General features: G+C 38.9%; 1 protein-coding gene across 1 annotated transcript in view; it reads right to left on the reverse strand.

Annotated features, from left to right (window-relative positions):
• Positions 1-3,292: 3,292 nt before the first annotated feature.
• TSHR (thyroid stimulating hormone receptor) overlaps positions 3,293-19,247 on the reverse strand; it is a 73,128-nt gene continuing 57,173 nt past the window's right edge. Inside the window, exons 9-10 of the mRNA XM_075151402.1 lie at positions 9,428-9,616; positions 3,293-7,842 (exon numbers count right to left, since the gene is read on the reverse strand). Of these exons, the coding sequence (XP_075007503.1) occupies positions 6,432-7,842; positions 9,428-9,616 (1,600 nt within the window). The 3' untranslated portion in view covers positions 3,293-6,431. The remainder of the gene's footprint in view (positions 7,843-9,427; positions 9,617-19,247) is intronic.

Consider the following 19,247-nt stretch of genomic DNA (forward strand, 5'->3'; position numbering starts at 1 on the left):
ACACGGTGTGTGGGTATGGGGAGGCAGGTGTGGGATGGGGCTAGGAAGTTAGAACTGACGGGTTCTGCTGATGAAACATTCTGTGTATTGACTTCATAGAGCATCCATTTGTTCACTTTCACATCATGATTTCTAGTCTCACAAAAGTAAGTCAGATCAGATGAAAGTGACTAAACGGACCAAAAGTATTTCAGCTTTATGCAGATGTGTTATTGAACCAGTGTGAATTCTAGGTTGACAATGCTGTCAAAATCTCTCAGTGTGCGTCACTAAGACCTCTTAACCATCTTCTGTTCCAGGGCATGATGATGGCCCTTCAACACCTTGTGGCTTAGCCCGCAAAGCCTACATCAAAGTGCAGTATAATGTCGTATGTTTTCAGAATCCCTACCAAGGAGGAGGGGAGTTCATAACTGAAAGGCATGATATCCAACTAATTCTGTGCCTCACCCTGTCCAATTTTAACTGCAACCCAGAAACCATTTGATTACTGAGTGGTTTTAGAGTAAGGATGCCTGGCATCTGTTAGAAAAACAATACTAATACAAGATTATGCTGCTATTACTCATCAGCCTGCCCAAACAGCCCAGAAGGGAGGGTTTGGTTCATTTTAACACGTAAGTGTAGGAGGTCTGCTCAAATCAAACTTGACTTTTTAAGGAGTTTTTTGGTACAGATGTTCCAAAGACTATGCTGTGGGCATTAATATTTAAATTATCCAGCAAGAAAGGAAACAGAAGTGCATTTCATTTATGCTAATAAACCAAAATACTATGGCAGTGATTTGAAGTTTACCTTTTATTACTTGTGCTATTTTCAGATTCCAGGATACCATAGCAGGGTGTGCTTTACTTTAACTATAGCTGCCCTGTTGCAGACGGTGTCATCTAGAACAGCTGCCTGCTCAATCAAAAAACCCACATCTCTCTATGGGTGGAGAGAGAGAGGAGACTAGCAGAGGTCAGCTATAGCAAGTTTAAATTAAATTGCTTGGAGAAAGTTCCAAGTCCTCATAACTAAGGCTCCAGCTCAAGTTTACAGCTTTTTTCTACAGTGTCTGAGAATGAAGAAATCTTTTATAGTGTATGTATTACCACCAAATTATGCAAATAGAATCACAGAAGTTTACGTAGAGAAAATGGCATTCTCTGCCACCCCAGAACAGGATTTTCTGTTTTCCAATCTGAAATCTCAGAGCCAGCCGAAGCCCTGGAGAGTGGTAACATTGGCTCTGCCCATTTCTGTGCAGGGTTTTGAGAGAAGGCAGCTAGCCTCTGCCCTTTCACTTGAGCCATGAGGTCAAATCCATTGAGGTAGTGCTGTGAACAGGGGATGTGTTCTTCTTCACTCAGCTGGATTTTTTTTATCTACATGGGCTCTGTGATCAAGCCTACTGAAGGAAGATGCAGTTGAAGCTGTCTTGGCAGTCTGAATAGGGGAACTGCTTGAACACAAGAGAAGTGGCTGCCGTGGAACAGACCAAAAGTCCATCTGTGCCAGAATCCTGACTGTGATAGCTGCTAACGGTATGTGGTGAGCGAAGCTAAAAGAATAGGCAAGCACGTAGGATACACTCCCCAAGTACTCCCTCCCATCTGCCACGTATTCGCAGTTCAGAAGCATCCTGAGACAGACAGGTTTTGCGTTTTTAGTATCCTTCCACAGATTTCTCTTCCGTGAATTCTCAGTCTCTTCATAAACCCATGTAAGCTTTATTACCCACAGCAGCATTTGGCAAGAAGTTCAGTAACTCAGCTACTCCTGCCTGCTCATGACTTTACCGAGCTTTGTCATCTCCCTTCTAGTCTGAGGGGACCTACTTTACTTAGTGACTCCTTAGCTGTAACTCCAAGCTTTTCATTCTCCTTGCTACCCTATTCTGAAACTTTTCTAGTTCCATTATGTTGTTTTTCTGTTGTAGAGATAAGAGCTACATTATTCAAGGTGCAGATTTATCCAGTGATATACTAATTACTGGTTTTATGTTCTGCTCCTTTTCCAATAATGTAATTTGATTTGCTTTTTTGATCTCCAGGAAGCATAAGCTGGTATTTTCATGGACTTGTCTACTGTACCCCTAAGATCTTGTTCCTGAATTGGGGTTGTCAGCTCAGAGCACATCATTTAAGATGTCAATTTGTCTTTTTTTACCACGTGTATCACTTTATATTTATCTACACTGAATTCCTCTTGCCAGTCATTCAGTCTTAAGAAGTCTTCCTGCAGTTCTTCATAGCCATCTGTTTTTCTTCTTGCTCTGAATATCTTAATATTATGGCAGGCTTTGTTATCATACTATTCACTCCTTTTTCCAGGTCCCTTATGCACATACAGAACAGCATAAGCCTCCTAGAAAGAACTATTTATTCCTTGTCATTTGTTGACCCATTGGATTTTCTTCTTGCCTATAAGCTTAATTGTCCTAGCTGATGCCAGTTAGCATCTAGAACTGAGAAAAAGCTTTCTTTGCACCCTAAAGCTTCTGGTAGGAGGGAAGCACAATTGCAGGCAGTGGCAAGGTGCACAGATACTGAAGTCAGCTGAGTGTTTTGGGACAGGGAGGGTATGTCAAGAGTTAACTGATATTTGAGCACTTCGACAGTTTTTAGCAGTGGGAGTTGTCCCTCACGTGTTTTTTTTCCAGGTAATGCATGGATCCATATAGCAAAGATAATCACTTTTTCCCCCCCACTGATGAGAATTACTGAACATAAAATTTGGCAGCATAAATTTTGGCAAATATGGGACGAGGGACGTTTGCTCTGAGGGAAGACCTAGTGGGAGGGAGGGATCTTCTGTAAGGTTGCATATGGGCAGATTCGTTTAGTTATTCTGAGAATTCCTGCAGTAGAGTCTCTCTACCACACAGACTTCTTCTTATGCAAGTGTTTTCTCATGAAGTATCCAATCCTTAGTCACTGTGGCTGCACATTAGGTTTAGAAAGGAGAATGGAAAAGATCAGATTCCAGATTTAGTCTTTTGAAGAGGACCTCATGGCTGTTAGGTGATTCTTCAGATTATCTTGGATGTAATTAATGAGAGCTCAGCAGTACACTACTACTGTTCCTTTCCATCCCTGATGCACTGCCTGATTTAGGACATCCCTTTCCCAGCTAGTGGTGGGGAAAAACCCAAAGCCTCTATCAAACAGTGTGTCATGTGGTCAGTCTTTTCGGCTGCAGGCCAGCCAAGGAGAGCAATGAAGTTGAGTGCAAGAGAAATAGTATTAACTTCTTTTATAGGAAAATATTTTAAAACCTTCAGAAAAAACTTGCTGAGCCTCTTACAATTTCCAACAAAACATTTTATTCTGCATTATTTCTAAAGTATTCTAGAGAAAATATGTACTGAATGCCAGAAATAATACATCTTGCTGAGACAGATTTAAAATAGCAAGTATTACATGAGGGTATACGCAAAACCAAAAATGGCTGAAAGGATTGATCAGAGCAGAAATGGAAGAGAATATCTGTAGGATACAAACATTTACAAGAAAAACTCTGGCAAATAAATTATTTAAAGTCTATTGCCTGGATCTTTCCAATAGCTTTTAAAATATTTTTTACCAAATTAAACACAAGAAGGAATATGCAAGACAAACCAGAAATATCAAACTTTGTTCATAAAGGCAATATCACAGAATTCTTTTAATAGACAAAAAATATATGCAATGATGGGAGATAAAAGTTCAATAGTGTGTAAATATATCCGTCATCCGTTAGTAACAGCAAATGGCTGTATTAATTCAAAAGCATACTGCAACCAGTCCAATATACCACATCTTTCCAATGTCCTACTAGTTTCCATGGAACAAATATTCTGGTTTGCTTTAAGGTAAAAAGAGGTTTGAAATAAGTGATCCATGTTACTTTTAAAAGCACTTTTAAAATAGCTTTTGATTTAGTCTTTCCTCACTTTCTGAAAAAGAATATGATTCTAGCTCGGATTTTCTTTTCCACTGGTACAGTAGTATCTATGAATTCTGTAGCATAAATGTACAGTTTGTCCATTAGAACTTGATTGTCTTAGCTGCTGATGAGATATTAAATAGAGGCACTCAGGAAAGTTTTTCTCCCTTTAATGATTATTCCAGTATCAGAAGGGTGACAGAACCTGGGATAGGGGTTGCATCTCAATATAATGCATTTTGTATGGGCCTCTTGGGCACGGCCAGAGCGTTCCAAATGCAGCTGTTTCAAGAGTAGGAAATTTTGCTGATCTGCACACTTAAGAAGCTACCTTTATGTTTCTGATTAACACTGGGTGAGTCCAGATCACAGAAGATGAGGTCATAAATTACTATTTGCATGCTTTTCAGCAGTTTTGGTTTCAAAGTCTGCTGAGAATCAACCAAAAATGGAAGCATGCCCCTCCCCAAAATAAGCAGCTAAATTACTCTATAATACAATATTGTAATTTTTAATGGTATTAACAATGATGGAAAAATTTTTTTTATGAGACCATCTCACAGAATTGGTGAATCTAGGCCCTCGTTTCTGCTTACTGAAGCAGCCTTCATTTATAGTCAGGAATATGGAATCAAATTAAATTTGAATTGGAGTATGTACATGATGGCATTTGCAATCATGCAATTTCCAGCTGTAGTAGCTAGCAGTTTGAAGGGCTCTACCGTTACATTTTTCTGGATACTCCTAACACATTAAAAAAATCTGATTATTGTCTGTTCAATTTAATTACAGTTCCTCAAAGACTATGATTCCATTAAAAACAGTATAGATATTATAAAATGAACTTTAAAATACCTACCTGAAGGCAAAGATTCACCCAATATTCTCCGCTCTTATGGTAAGCCTTCCAAATAGACGAGTGACATGATCAGTGGCAATCTTGGTAGTAGTCCTACAGAGCTAGTCTCTACAGTTGGCTGAGAACAGGTCTGATCCTGCTGTCAGAACTGGGTACTCGGGCCACACAAGTGTTAACAAGCAAGCTGGTGCAGAGCAGCTCCTACCCTGAGTCCTGCAGGAGATGTAGAGACCTAGGCCCCAGTTCATTTGTTTGTGGTGCCTGGATGAACTGAGCCCAGCGAAGTTTGATCTTGGTCTGGCCCCATCTAGCAGCAGGTATGGCAGAAGAACGCTTTAGTTTTTCACTAAATACTGCAAAACACTGTGGGTTGTTGTTTGTATTTGAGCTTGGATTTCCTTAAGCACGGTGTGAAGGGTATGTGTCTAAGCCACAGACAGGCTATGGCCAACCAGAAGCTAACCGGGTGGTTTATGTAGTTGTACTGCAGACTTTACGAAAGTCCGGTAACAGATCTCACTACAAGATGGAGAGGTGTTCTTAAAACATGTTGGAGGAGCTAGCAGTTAGCTTTCAATTCAGTAACTGAAGGGCATGAAATAACCTGAAGGCATGATCCACTCCCTTTGTCTAAGTGTAGATTTGGGGCAGCTCAACATAGCAAGTGCTAAAAGGAAAGCCATTCTAGCCCTGTAAGAGAGGGGAAGTAGGGATAGCAGTAATGGTGAGAAAGCAGTAGTTACAGGGTGTTCAAAGTAATAAACATGCTCAGATTAAACAGTACTGGAGTCAGGTAAAGAATCGATAATTGGGAGAAAATTTAGTACAATCGTAAGTTTCAGCCATCAAAAAAATACATCATTAACTTGACTGGGTAGACTGGTCTTCAGAACCAGTCAAAATCAAACTGAACCATCTCCTAAGTAGGTTTATCAAACAGTGAGAGTGTGATAGTAAGGGAATTTTTGCAGCACACAAAGACAAACGCCTTAATGTTTCTTACCTGTTACCTTACGAAGAGCCGCAAAATCAATGACATTTGCCTTTTATGGCTATAAAGGCAATATGAAGAGGCTGCTTTTCCCACCTCACCCAACTAAACCAAGAACTGCAAACAAAAGACTAGTTTCGTTTTAGGTCAGGATGGCAGAAGCAGAAGGGATCTGTTCCATTTTAGGTCCTGGTGGAAGTTTTAGAAATTTGCTATTAGAAAACCAATTGAATCTTTTGACACATAGGCAGTTGGCATTTGAGAACTTCAACCTTTTAATTTTTTTTGTAATCTCATTTTAATTATAAAACTTTGTCCTTTTTTTTAGTCATACAAGTAAGCCCAAGTCTTGCTTCCTTAAATGTTTTAGATGAGAGTATATTTCATATTTGCTGAGTTTATATATATATTCATTTTCCTATTTAGATAGAGCGTTCACATCTACTTCCAGCATTATCATCAGAACAGTATCTTTCAACCTGCACTGATAAAGGTGTGAGACAAGATGTTCAAATGAGTGATTTGTCTAAAAGACGACCGTTCTGAAGGTACTTTCAGACATCACAAAGGATAGGCTAGGGAAAAAGGATATGGAGGATGTTATCTTTTCACTCAATTCACTGTATGCACAACCACTTCTTGATCAGGTCGTGGCTGTGATACTTTGCGATGTTATAGCTCTGTTTGCTTGCATTCTTCCACGAGAATTTGGTTCTGCATTGTCACGGCAGGAAGGTAATCGTTGACTGGGTCTTGAATGCTTGTAAGAATCTGACCCATCCCTCGGCTGATTCTCTGCCCATAAGAGCTGCTGCTGTTTTTGGCTGAGATTGTCTGACCTCTGTAGACTTGAGCCTGATGCTCACATATACCAAACTTGCTTAGCAGGATAAACACATCTCTTCGAAAGGCTTTGGTGAAAATAGCATAAAGAAAGGGGTTGGCACAAGAATTGAGGGGGTAGAAGAGTACCAGCAGAATCTTGGAATTGGTGACAGTTATCAATGGTTTGTTCATAATGGCAGATAAAGCATGGAAAGAGATGGGAGCCATGCACAGGAAGTCAGTGAAAATCAACACAGCCATCCGCTTGGCAATTTTGGTGTCTTTGTCCCCTGACTTGTACTGAGGGTTTCGCACCGTTACATAGATTTTTATGTAGCAGGCACAAATGATGACAAAAGCAATAATATTACATATTAAAACGAAGACAACGTAGGCTTCAGCCACCGGTGTTTCAGTGTCCATAGGCAAGCAGATGCTGACTTTGCTGTAGCTGCTGACACCAACCAGTGGCAAAAGGGCAAGAAGAAAGCACGAGAGCCACCCTCCCAGCATGATAACCAAGGCATGCCGGAGGCGGATCTTTCGATCTGGGCGCATGGCAAAAGTGATGGCGTACCAGCGCTCCAGGGTGATCACAGTCAGTGTGTATACAGAAAGTTCACTAGCAAAGACCGTGAAAAAGCCAGCTGTGTTGCAACCAGGCCCAGTCTGCCACTCTATAGCGTGGTTATAGTACTCTGACCTGGTGTAGAGATCCACTGAAGCGATCAGGAGGAGGTATAACCCCATGCAAAAATCAGCAAAGGCCAAGTTACACATCAGAAAGCGTGGTACGGTCAGTTTATAATGGCTGGTGAGAAGGATGAAAAGGACAAAAATGTTACCTAGGATGGCCAGCAGGTTCACAAACCACACCACAATCCTCAGAAATTGATATCCCATTATATCCTCACAGGGATTAAACTCATCAGGCTCTGGAGTGCATATTACGTCTTCATTGCCTCCGCAGACAGGATAGTCATAATGACTGTCAAAGGTCTGGACGTCTTCCATTTGGGGGTTCTTGAGCTCTTGGCCAAACCCAAGATTTCCTTCTCCGTGCTCTTCCAAAAAAATGTAGTAATGGGAATTTTCATGAAAATTCATGAACTTGGTGTTTTTGTCATACACCGTATCGGTGTGGTCTGTGTATTCTTCTGCATAATCTTTGTAAAATGGACCTCTGAGAGCTTTGACTGATCTTCTCTTACGAAAGCTGTGACTGCCACTCTGGTTACATGTCAGGTACTCCAGGATTCTGAAAGAGTAGAGGGGGAAATCACAGCTGGCATTTACAGTCTGACTGGAGTACAGCGAGTAAACAAAGGGAACACTTCAAAACCAAACCACCGTAAATGAAAACATAGCTATAAAAATGTGATCGGGTATATTTCTGTTAACAGAACATCTAGCGAACAATAAGCTTGAGTGTTTCTGGGCTTTTTTTTAAACTATATTTTTCCTCTCTCTGTTGCTCTCAGCTATCCCCAGTAGCAATTTGGCTTGTTCAGCATCCATAATCCCTCTTCCTTCTTGGGATCTACATTCTTAGTAGGTCACAAGACTTTTATCCACTGTTTATAACGTCTTAGGTAATACACACAGTATTACTTGCCTTTTCTTTTTTGCTCACTCAATTTCTCCCAGAACTTCCATCATTTAAATTTCTGTTCTGTGTATTTTCTGTAGGTGCTTTACAACTAACTAGCAGTGTAGTGGTTGGGAATCCTGTACTTCATGGTGTGATGCACCTGTATTTGTAATCGCAAATTGTTCATACTTTTTACTAGGAGAAAAATGCAATTTGGCATCAAATTTTTTGATCACTTGATCCACTGCCACATAAGCTTCAGCATTTCTCATTTCCAGGTGTGTAGAATTTGAGATTGCTTACAATTTGAGATTGCATACAATTCAGTCTAAGAAATTTTCATCTCTACTAATCGACGTGCAAATACTTGTTCCTTTCAGTCATTTGATAGTGCTGCATTCTTTCTGCCCGTTATTCCTGTCCAGGTTTTGAATCTCTTCACTCCTCTGTTTTATTTCTGTCCTCACTTTCCCAGTGCATTGTAATTGTAAATGTTATTGCTTTGTGAGTTTATTACTGAATAATTCATATACTAATCATAGCATATTTTTAATACACTATGCATTCCAACAACAAATACTGCAATACTGAAGACTGGGGCTGTCTCCCTAAATCAGGGGCTGGCCTGGATAAGAATTCTCTAAACCTTATTAAACTTTGGAGAAATTTACAATGGATTTGCATTCTGCAGTAAAATTCTGCTCCTAATCACAGTAAGTCATCTCCCCTCCTTCCCTCCCTCTCTCCAGCAGATGAATTGCTGTGTTGCATCAGGACATGTATAAATGTATTTTTTTCTTTCCAAAAGCTATCTGCACCTGTTCTGATGGGAGGCTGGAAATCCTGCCAAAATGGAATTTGAAATAATCTGTCTACAAGGTTATTACAGAATCATTTATTCTGAGCTTTTCAGTTAAAAAACATATGAGATATGAGGCTATAACCTCTCCAAAACTTCTTTTTCCAGGCCTTGCTACAGCACATTCTGTGTTATAGCACATTACCCTTTTCTTTTTTTTCCCCTTTAATTATGGGCTTAACAAAAGGAGGAGCTGTTGCAAAAGGTCCTACAAATTGTTATATTAAAAATTTTCTTCTGTCAGTTTGAAATTGTAATCCCTGTTTCAAAGAATGTCCTCTATACCTAGAAAAAACAGTCACAAAAGTGCCAATAGATGTAATTTTATATTAATACTAAACCATTGTCTTCACTTACATACTTCAAAATTGAATGTAAATTAGTGAAACTCACCCGCTGTTTTTTTTCCAGCTCTTGAAAGCACAGCAGTGACTTGGATATGATAGGTCAGCTCGCATTAGCTGAAGAAATATCTTTACAGCTGGTAGTTTCTTTAAAGTCCATGTATTTTTGGCCATTAATTCTTTAAGGCTTTCCAGTCCTTTGGCTGGAAGGTTAGCAACAGCTGTTCTGGAGACATCCCTAGGTAAAGGAAGAAAAAGACAAACGTCAGAATATCCAGCAACTGGATCAGATTTTTTTTAGATTCTCACAGTAATTTAGGAGTTTCGTAGAATTCTACAGCAAAATCAAATCCAGAGGAGATGGGGATTTCACATCACTTTGCTAGGTTCTGATACCATTCAAATTCAAGTAGGATATGAATTCCTCCTGTGATTTTCTCTGTGTTTTAAAGCTCTTGTATTTAATGTCTCATGGTGCAGAATATGAATGACAAAGAAATACCAGGACTTTTAAAATTACACTTTTAAAGCCAACCAGACACAAATGGATATGCAAAAACAAAGTTTTAAAAATTCTTTAAAGAAATCACATCTTCCATTGGAAGAGCTATTTTCCTTTAGACCTCTTTAGACTCATTTTAACCTATTGGGATACTTCAATAGAAAGCATTGTAATTACTAAAACAATGTTCTTCAAAAACTGAAATTAAAATCTTCTATCTCAGTCCACCCTGAAACTCTTAGAAAATTTAGTATTGTTTTCTGCTTTCTGTTTCTCTGGTACTGAGTCCACCTCAGCAGATACATTGCACAGTTTGTGGGGGAGATGGATTTCCTTTAGAATTGCCAGGTGAATGTCATCTGGTCCTGCTAGTTCCACTCATTTTTTACTTTGTCCCAAAACCTCTTCTACTGATGCTTGAAGTCAAGATGTTTTCTCAGAGTTATACTCTGTAAAGAAGTAAACCTGTAAAAAACGTTCTAGTGTAGGAACATTGTTTGAGCACTTTCATCATGAACACCCTAATAATAAATAATTCAGCTATTTTCTATGCATTGTTTCCCAAGAGTGCTGTTCTTATCTCTCTAGAAGTCTCACCCACTGGCTGGTTTCTTGCACCTAAAAGAAAATTATTACTAATTTTATGCTTTAAACAAATGGCTTCTAAAACACTTGGGTATGCTCTGCTTTATTTTTTTCTTTTGATTTGTTTGTATTTGTTTTTAAATTGAGTTAGAAATTGCTTCCCCTTTCTGTAGGAGGGCTTTTTTACTTCTAATAGCTTCTTTGCTATCATACATATTTGAATATGTCACAACTAGTTGATTTCAACCACATAAACTTTTTTGTTCTTCTGGAGACCTTTTTGATAGCTAGTGTATGTTTCTACTGAGCCCCTGAAATGGCTTTTAGAAGAGTCTGAATGTGGCCTGCTATCATTTTATCTTTTAAAGAATCACATTCCAGATCATCCCATTTGACCTCCCTGTGCAAAGCAGGGTCACCTAGAGCAGGTTGCTCAGAGCTGTGTCCTGTTGACTTCTCAGTATCTCCAGGATTGGAGACTCCACAGCCTCTCTAGACAACGTATTCCAGCATTTGACCACCCTCACAGTACAGAAGTTTTTTCTTACGTTGAAATGGACTTTTGTGTATTTCAGTTTGTGCCTGTTGCTTCTTATTGTGTCACTGGACACCACTGAGGAGACCCTGGCTCAGTCTTCCCCGTTCCCTGCCCCCCCTTCAAGTGTTTATACACATTGATAAGATTCCCTTGACTCTTCTCTTCTCCAGACTAACCATTTCCAGCTGGCTCAGCCTATCCTTGTATAACAGATGCTCCAGGCCCTTAATCAACTTAGTGGCCTGCTCCTTTTTGTTTTTCACTCATTTTATAGAGCTATCCTTCTGAAGCAAAACATCTTGGTAAACTAGATCTTGGACTAGATCTTACCAAGACAAGGCTGGCCTTTCAGCAACCCCCATGGGCCTCCATCAAGTCCTCATGGTGGTGGCAGCTACCTGCAGGAAGGGAACATGGTTAAATGCTGTGTGATGGGAGGTGCTAAGGCTATTTGGAAGGGAAGTGACACCTCACAAACTCTGGGAGTTCTCTGAACATGTTCTGGCACAAGCATATGGAGAAAGATGATCCTGTTTGTACAATGAATTGGGATTTCTGAAAAGCCTTGACAAAATCAGCTATCAAGGGCTGTTGAGTGACTAAGCTGTTATGCGACAAGGGGAATGGCTCTCCTAGATTAATTAAAAAAAAATAAGAGTGAGGGAGAAGCCTGGGAACAGATGACAAGTTTTCATGCTAGAGGAAGAATGGAAAATGAACTGCTATCTGAATATACACATCATTGCTGCAGAGGCCCACAGAGGCTAGGCTAGTGCTGGTAGTACTGAAATATTCATAAACAGTCTGGAAAGAGAATGAGAGTAGCTGCAACAAAGCTTGTTTCCGACACAAAATAATACAAGGTAGTGAAAGCTAAAGCTGATTGTGTAAAGAAGCAGAAGGATCCTGCAATACTAAGTGACCGAGCTGTAAAATAATTGACGTGATTCAATACTGATGAATGTAAAGTGCATTTAGGAAAAAGCAATCTTAACTGTACATGGATGACAATGGGGTTTAATTTACCTAGCACTCTGGAAGGATCTTGCAGTCCTCTCTGCAAATGTCAGGTCAGTGCTATTCAGTAATGTTGAAGGGAAATAGAATGCTAAGAATTTTTAGGAAATAAATAGAAAATAGAACAGAAAAACTTCACTTTGTAAATCTAATATGACTGCATCTTAAATACTATATGCAGTACTATAAATACTATATGCAGTTTACAATAAGAGCACAGAAAGCTACAGCAAGGATGATTAAAAGTATCAAATTGTTTATATATGAAGTAATAAGGAGTAAATAAGGACTTTTCTCTTGGGAAAAGCTAGGACTAGAAGCAGTAGGAGACTACAGATGCCATGCATAGTGTAAGGAAGGTGACTGGGAATGATTATTCACTCTTGTGAGACAAGTTTTGGGGCACCTAAGAATGTGAGGCAAAAGACTTAAAAATGAGAAAAGATACAATCTTTTCACAAAACTGCATCATTAATTTGTGACAATCCATGCCATGGTTCATTGTGCAGGCCAAATAACAAGGTAACAGGGTTCTTTTGGTTTTATTCACAGTTGTGTCACATTCCCATCAGAAATGCCTGGGTCAGGAGGAACATCCTGGGGGACAAGGGCTTGTGCCTTGGAAGCAGCCGCAGAGAGGAGCCTCTCCGGAGCCCTGGGTGCGCAGGGGAGGGAGCTGCAGCTCCTGGAGAGCTGCAAGCAGAAGGGAGCAGCCAGCCCAGGACTCAGGTGGTGGAAACAATCTCCCAGGGAGCAGAGAGAAACGTGCAAAGTCTGCGGCAACTCAGAGAGTGTTATCAAGTGATGTTAAAAAGTCTGAAAGAAAGATCTGTTCAGTGAGAAGAAAGGGCTTGGAAGAATTAGTTATAAGAATATGTCATTTCTGTTCTATCTCACCAAATCCTTTGAAGTCTCTTATGTATGTGTATATGGGTGTGTATTTAAGCAGTTAGGTATTGCAGTTTTTATTTTCAAAAATTCGTGCTTGTTTTAAACTGGGGAGCTTGGAGAGAAGATACAGGCATAGCTGCCTTGAAGATCTAGTTGACTCAGGATTAATCTTGTTGCACGGTTAACAACAGATGGTTGGTCCCGTCCATGGGCCATATTAAGCACAACGGCTCAGAAGTTTGGAAGACTCCAAAATCCACAGTTTGGGTAGTCCCTATTCTGATGGTATGGTGCCCGCCACCGACAGGTCTTGTGACCTCTCCGTACCACTGCTATTGCAAATGGAAAAGCCTCTTGGGAGTCTGGTGATAATTTGTCTCCCAATGGAAGATAACTTCTTAGCTACCCTAGCTAGGCCCACACTTTGTTAGCAACAAAGTGTGTGTCCACTGGCCAGAGGAAAATGTGGGATGGACAGGGATTTTTCACCTTACAAATCCAGTCTTGACGATTATCTATTCAGATTCACAATCTACTTCAAGCAGCATAGCAGCTGTTTTCAAACTAGAAAGCATAGGACTGAAAAGGTTTTAAATAGTAATTACTAATCTTCAGAGCAATGTGAATCCAAGCAGTTGGAGTTTGCCAGACTATAGTATCTGTGTCTGCATTCATACAGAAGACACATTTTCCTAAATTATTTTTTTGTTCTGTATCATTGTACGATCAGTCTTGATTTTTGAGCTGCTCAGAAAAATGGGAACTGACTGCACTTATGTCAGCCTCATTAATATCTAATAATAGTGGTAACTAAGATGTTATTTAAACACAGCAATGTTTACATTGCACAGAAGAGTCTCTTGCTACTACTGCTAAGCTATAGCTGGCTCACTTAAAGAAACACAAGAGAATGGGCAAGAGGTCTGATAGACTTATCAAGAGGATCTGTCTCAAATTGAAGTGACTATAAAAGAGGTTGCTCGAAGACTTGCTTGTGCCCAGTGGCGGAAACAGAACAGAACCTCCTAAGGTAGGACCCTTTCATAGATTGGGAAATGATACTTTAAAGAGCACTTCTGCTTTCTAAAGGTAGTTAATTACTCACATGTATCTTGTGCAACAGTTAGTAATGTTTTGAATTTGGATTGTATGTTTTGCAAAAGCTAATTGAACAATAAGCCTGATTATATTTTAGTTGTACTCTGCTGAACTTGTGCTCATGGCAGCAGCTCTTATTGATGCATTTAGTAAATCAGGTGCACTGAGTTGCTGAATCCTAGCCAAGATTTCATTTTCAGGTGAAGAGCAGTGTACTGTCATTATACTGTTAAAATCGGATGTATACATCCACATACATATAAAGCAGTGACAAAGGAATTGGAATTATTGGCATCTGTTCTCCTCTAGAGTGATCACACTCCCTGCTTCCTCTGCTATTGCAAACTGCACATTTTTTAAAAAATTTACCTAACCTTTTAATACCTTCTTAAATATACCATCTAACTAGGTGGTCTGAGAGCATGGCCAAACTCACACAATATACATATAGCCAGGCACAATTCCTTGTAGTTAAATCTTTCTCATTGGTTTTCTTTAAAGCCAAAAAGGAAGAAAATTACCCCATTAAGGGCGGATCTAAGGTCAGTATTTCAACCTTTAAGTTTCTGTTGCTGCTGAAATCCTGATCAGAAAAAAACCAGTAAATGATAGATCTGTGGGGCAGACGTTCCAACCATAAATTCTTATCTCACTTCAAGAGTGAACAAGGGGAAACCCAGAGACCATGAGTTCTGCCCAGCTGGGTGGGGAGGCAAGACAGAGTCTCTTTTTTGAGCTCCATAAATGTTCCTCTTTTTTTTTTTTCCTGTTTCTTCTTTTTTTTCTTTTTTTTTTTCCTTTTTTTTTTCTTTTTTTTTCTTTTTTTTTCTTTTTTTTTCTTTTTTTTTCTTTTTTTTCTTTTTTTTTCTTTTTTTTTCTTTTTTTTTTCTTTTTTTTTCTTTTTTTTCTTTTTTTTTTCTTTTTTTTCTTTTTTTTCTTTTTTTTTCTTTTTTTTCTTTTTTTTCTTTTTTTTCTTTTTTTTTCTTTTTTTCTTTTTTTTCTTTTTTTTCCTTTTTTTTCCTTTTTTTTCCTTTTTTTTCTTTTTTTCTTTTTTTCTTTTTTCTTTTTTCTTTTTTCTTTTTTCTTTTTTTCTTTTTTTCTTTTTTTCTTTTTTTCTTTTTTTCTTTTTTCTTTTTTTCTTTTTTTCTTTTTTCTTTTTTTCTTTTTTTCTTTTTTTCTTTTTTTCTTTTTTTTCTTTTTTCTTTTTTCTTTTTTCTTTTTTTCTTTTTTTCTTTTTTTCTTTTTTTCTTTTTTCTTTTTTTCTTTTTTCTTTTTTCTTTTTTTCTTTTTTTCTTTTTTTCTTTTTTTCTTTTTTTTCTTTTTTTTCTTTTTTTTCTTTTTTTTCTTTTTTTTCTTTTTTTTCTTTTTTTTCTTTTTTTTCTTTTTTTTCTTTTTTTTCTTTTTTTTCTTTTTTCTTTTTTCTTTTTTTCTTTTTTCTTTTTTTCTTTTTTTTCTCTTTTCTCTTTTCTCTTTTCTCTTTTCTCTTTTCTCTTTTCTCTTTTCTCTTTTCTCTTTTCTCTTTTCTCTTTTCTCTTTTCTCTTTTCTCTTTTTTTCTTTTTTTCTTTTTTCTTTTTTTCTTTTTTTCTTTTTTTCTTTTTTTCTTTTTTTCTTTTTTTCTTTTTTTCTTTTTTTCTTTTTTTTCTTTTTTTTCTTTTTTTTCTTTTTTTTCTTTTTTTTCTTTTTTTTCTTTTTTTCTTTTTTCTTTTTTCTTTTTTTCTTTTTTTTTCTTTTTTTTTCTTTTTTTTTCTTTTTTTTCTTTTTTTTTCTTTTTTTTTCTTTTTTTTCTTTTTTTTCTTTTTTTTCTTTTTTTTCTTTTTTTTCTTTTTTTTCTTTTCTTTTTTTTTCTTTTTTTTTCTTTCTGTTGTTTCCTCCGTTGTTTCCTCCGTTGTTTCCTCCATTGTTTCCTCCGTTGTTTCCTTTTCTTCCTTTTTTTCCTCTTTTTTTTTTCGGCAAACTGGTCCCACTGTAAGCAGTGCCATTCATTGCTCCAGAAAAATAAATATTTATCATCTGGCAATTGTTTTCCACAGAGTTAATTTTCAGTATTGTAAGTGGAACTTTCTTTTTGAGGAAGATCCAATGTCCACAAATTCCCATGCCAGCTAACAACAGCTAGATGCCTGAACCAAAAATGACTTAACAAATTATTTGTTAAAATAAGCCAAGTCGTTTACACTGCCCAAGGGGGGTATGGAAGGGCCATATTGGCTGAACTTCTCAGGCTATTATGCACGTTAACAAATCTCTGGTCTCTCTATAATTAACTCATTAATATTAGTCTTGATGGTACAGTGGGTGGTGTGTAATAAAGCACCAATTGCAAGCACATTTCTGTCTCCTGTGGGAGATGTTACTGGCCATTGATGTGACACAACAATAAATAGTAGGGTTCCACTCAATTTTCATTCATTTTGACTTCAGCCTTCTTAAGGCAGTGCATATGTGGGAGTTTCAGAAACTATTTTGTTCCTGTTAAAATAGTTCTAGTTCCTGAAGGTCAACTAAGAGACCTGTTCAGGTGGAAGGATTCTGCTCTAAATTGTTGCTGGAAGATATCTCGCTTTATAACAAACCCTTCCTGCATCACACATGCAGAATAACTCCCGGTTATCCAGGTAACAGAAGTCCCTGAAGCTGCTATTAAAATTACATTAAAATTAAATTAAAAATTAATAATATGTTGCACCTTTCTGTACTGGTTTTGGCTGGCATAGAGTTAAATATCTTCACAGTAGCTAGTACGGGGCTATGTTTTGGATTTGTGAATGAAAACAGTGTTGATAACACAGGGATGTTTTTGTTACTGCTGAGCAGGGCTTACACAGTGTCAAGGCCTTTCCTGCTTCTCACCCCACCCCACCAGCGAGCAGTCTGGGGGTGCACAAGAAGTTGGGAGGGGACACAGCTGGGACAGCTGACCCCAACTGACCAAAGGGATATTCCGCATCATATGATGTCATGCTCAGCAATAAAAACTGGGTGGAAGTCTGCCAGGGCTGCCATCGCTCAGAGACTTGGCTGGGCATTGGTCAGTTGGTGGTGAGCAATTGTTTTTGTTGCATCACTTGTTTTTCTTGGGTTTGGTTTGGTTTCTTCCCCCTCTTTCTTTTTTCTTTTCCCCGTTCTTTTTTTAATTATTAAACTGTATTTATCTCAACCCATGAGTTTTCTCACTTTTACCCTTCCAATTCTCTCCCCCATTCCACTGGGTGTGGAGGTAAGCTGCAGGCCAGGGTTAAACCACCTTCCTAAGATCTTCAGCGTAGGACTAACAAATCAAAGGATCATGATGTGATATAATCTGACTTTTTTAATCACTGTTGATTTACTATTGCTTACATGCCATTTTATGCCTTCTGCCTTTGAGAAGCAATACCTTTCTCTGTAATGTCACTATAGTACCACATCTCTCTATAATTATAACTACTACTAGGAGTATTGTTAGCCATGGAGGTATATCATTCTAATGGGAGATGGATAACTGGTTGTTTAGACTGCAAACGTAAAGCACATCCTGAGATCAGGATCAATGACAGCTGGGCTAGCACAATAATTATAGAAGATTAGAAAAATTTCAAATCATTTGAGAAATCTAAGTTGAAAACACAGAGTGAGAAGGAAGTTCTTTACAGTTACATATGCATGACCTAGGAAGTAATCTCTAGCCCCTAAACCAAGAGGTTTCTTGTAGCTCACACACCTCAAAGCTAGCCCTTGCAGAGTGAGTTTACGTGGCAACATTATTATAGCATATGATTACCCCAAAACCCTTTGCAGCACGTCATTACTTGTTCACCTGTCCAGCATAACAACAACACTGGTGCTTTTAATACCCGCAATAACTCAAATCTGTGTTGCTGCAAGTTCTCACCTCCCTTAGACTTAAGATCCCCAGTGTTTTGTCTTCTGCCGTCCCTAGGAAGGAGCTTTTCAACCTGTAGCCCCAGAGGGAAGATGTGCAGTGAGCCGTACGAGACCCCAAACATAACAGGAGAGTGCACCTTGCTTTGAGACTGTGTATTTATTGTGACAAAGTAGTATCAAAATGGAAATAGGGTGTCCCGGTAAAGTTAAGTCAACTGAAAAATGTCTTTCTGGCCAGGTACAAAATAAGAAAGGCCCTGTCTGGTGCCATGTGCAATATTAAAAAGGCTTCATCAGCCAAATACTAATGGAAAAAACCAGGGTTACTCAGCACCAACACAGCCTCTGTCACAGTACTGCTACAATGACCATCTTGGTCAGGGGTGGGTGGCCTGAGCCCTCCTGAAAGCAGAAGCTGGAAAGTGAAAATGAAGGTGATCAACCCTTCAGCAGGGAGGAAGAGGAGCAATGGCTCTTTCTGAGGGACAGTCACCACAAAGGCTCTCTGAGCAGGAGGTTTAATATCTCCTTTGCGAGCTTTTTCAGGTTTCTCTCCTGATCTGTTGCCTTCTGCTTCCAGAACACTCTCTTTTGCTCTGCCTAGATGGCCAGTTCTCCTTCTGATGGTGGACTGGGGCTTTGATTGTGCTTTTCTTATTCGGAACGTACAACTCTTAAGACATGGTCAGAAAACACTACCTTCTCACTGCTGTCTCAGGATCTGGCCACTCATGGCACAACTGAAGTTTATTCCTCAGGTGATTCAGTGATAAGAAAAAAAACCACAGTAGACATGTTAGGCCTTGACAGTGTCTTGAAGGACAGAGCGCAGTGTGTTACTGCCTTTGCGTATTCTTCTCATACACACCTGCATCCCAATGACTTTGCAACTTCAAATGAAGAGGCCTGGACTAGTTTCCTCCCTTGCAGACTCCCTGGAGAGAAGCGCTGGGCGGGATGGCCCACCCGCTGGCGGCCAGAGCTGCCAGACTTGAGGTGCGAAGGTTGTGACATAGCGTTATCCCTGCTGACCTATGTAGTCCTGCAGCCGCTTTTTGTGGAGGGAGGGGGAATGAAAGCAGTGAGTGAAGGGGAGGAAGAGCTGGCCTGCATGTCCCTGTGAGGATGACTGCATTGGGGCTTCCCAACTCTGTCTTTCTGAGCAGCTCCAAAAGATGGTGATGCATCAGGTGCCACTGGGAAAGCAAGGACGACTTTAGGAAACAGACAAAATGTCACCCCAGCGTGACAGGAGTGGTTTAGCACGATTTGCTGTTGGAATGACTGATTATTATGGACTGCCCCTCCAACGTCCAATTATTTAAGGTATCTGCTTCAGAAGTATGACTCCATGAATGGTCTTGCTTCTCTTT

This window comes from Calonectris borealis, chromosome 5 (assembly GCF_964195595.1).
Source record: "Calonectris borealis chromosome 5, bCalBor7.hap1.2, whole genome shotgun sequence".
In the NCBI taxonomy this organism is placed as follows: Eukaryota; Metazoa; Chordata; class Aves; order Procellariiformes; family Procellariidae; genus Calonectris; species Calonectris borealis.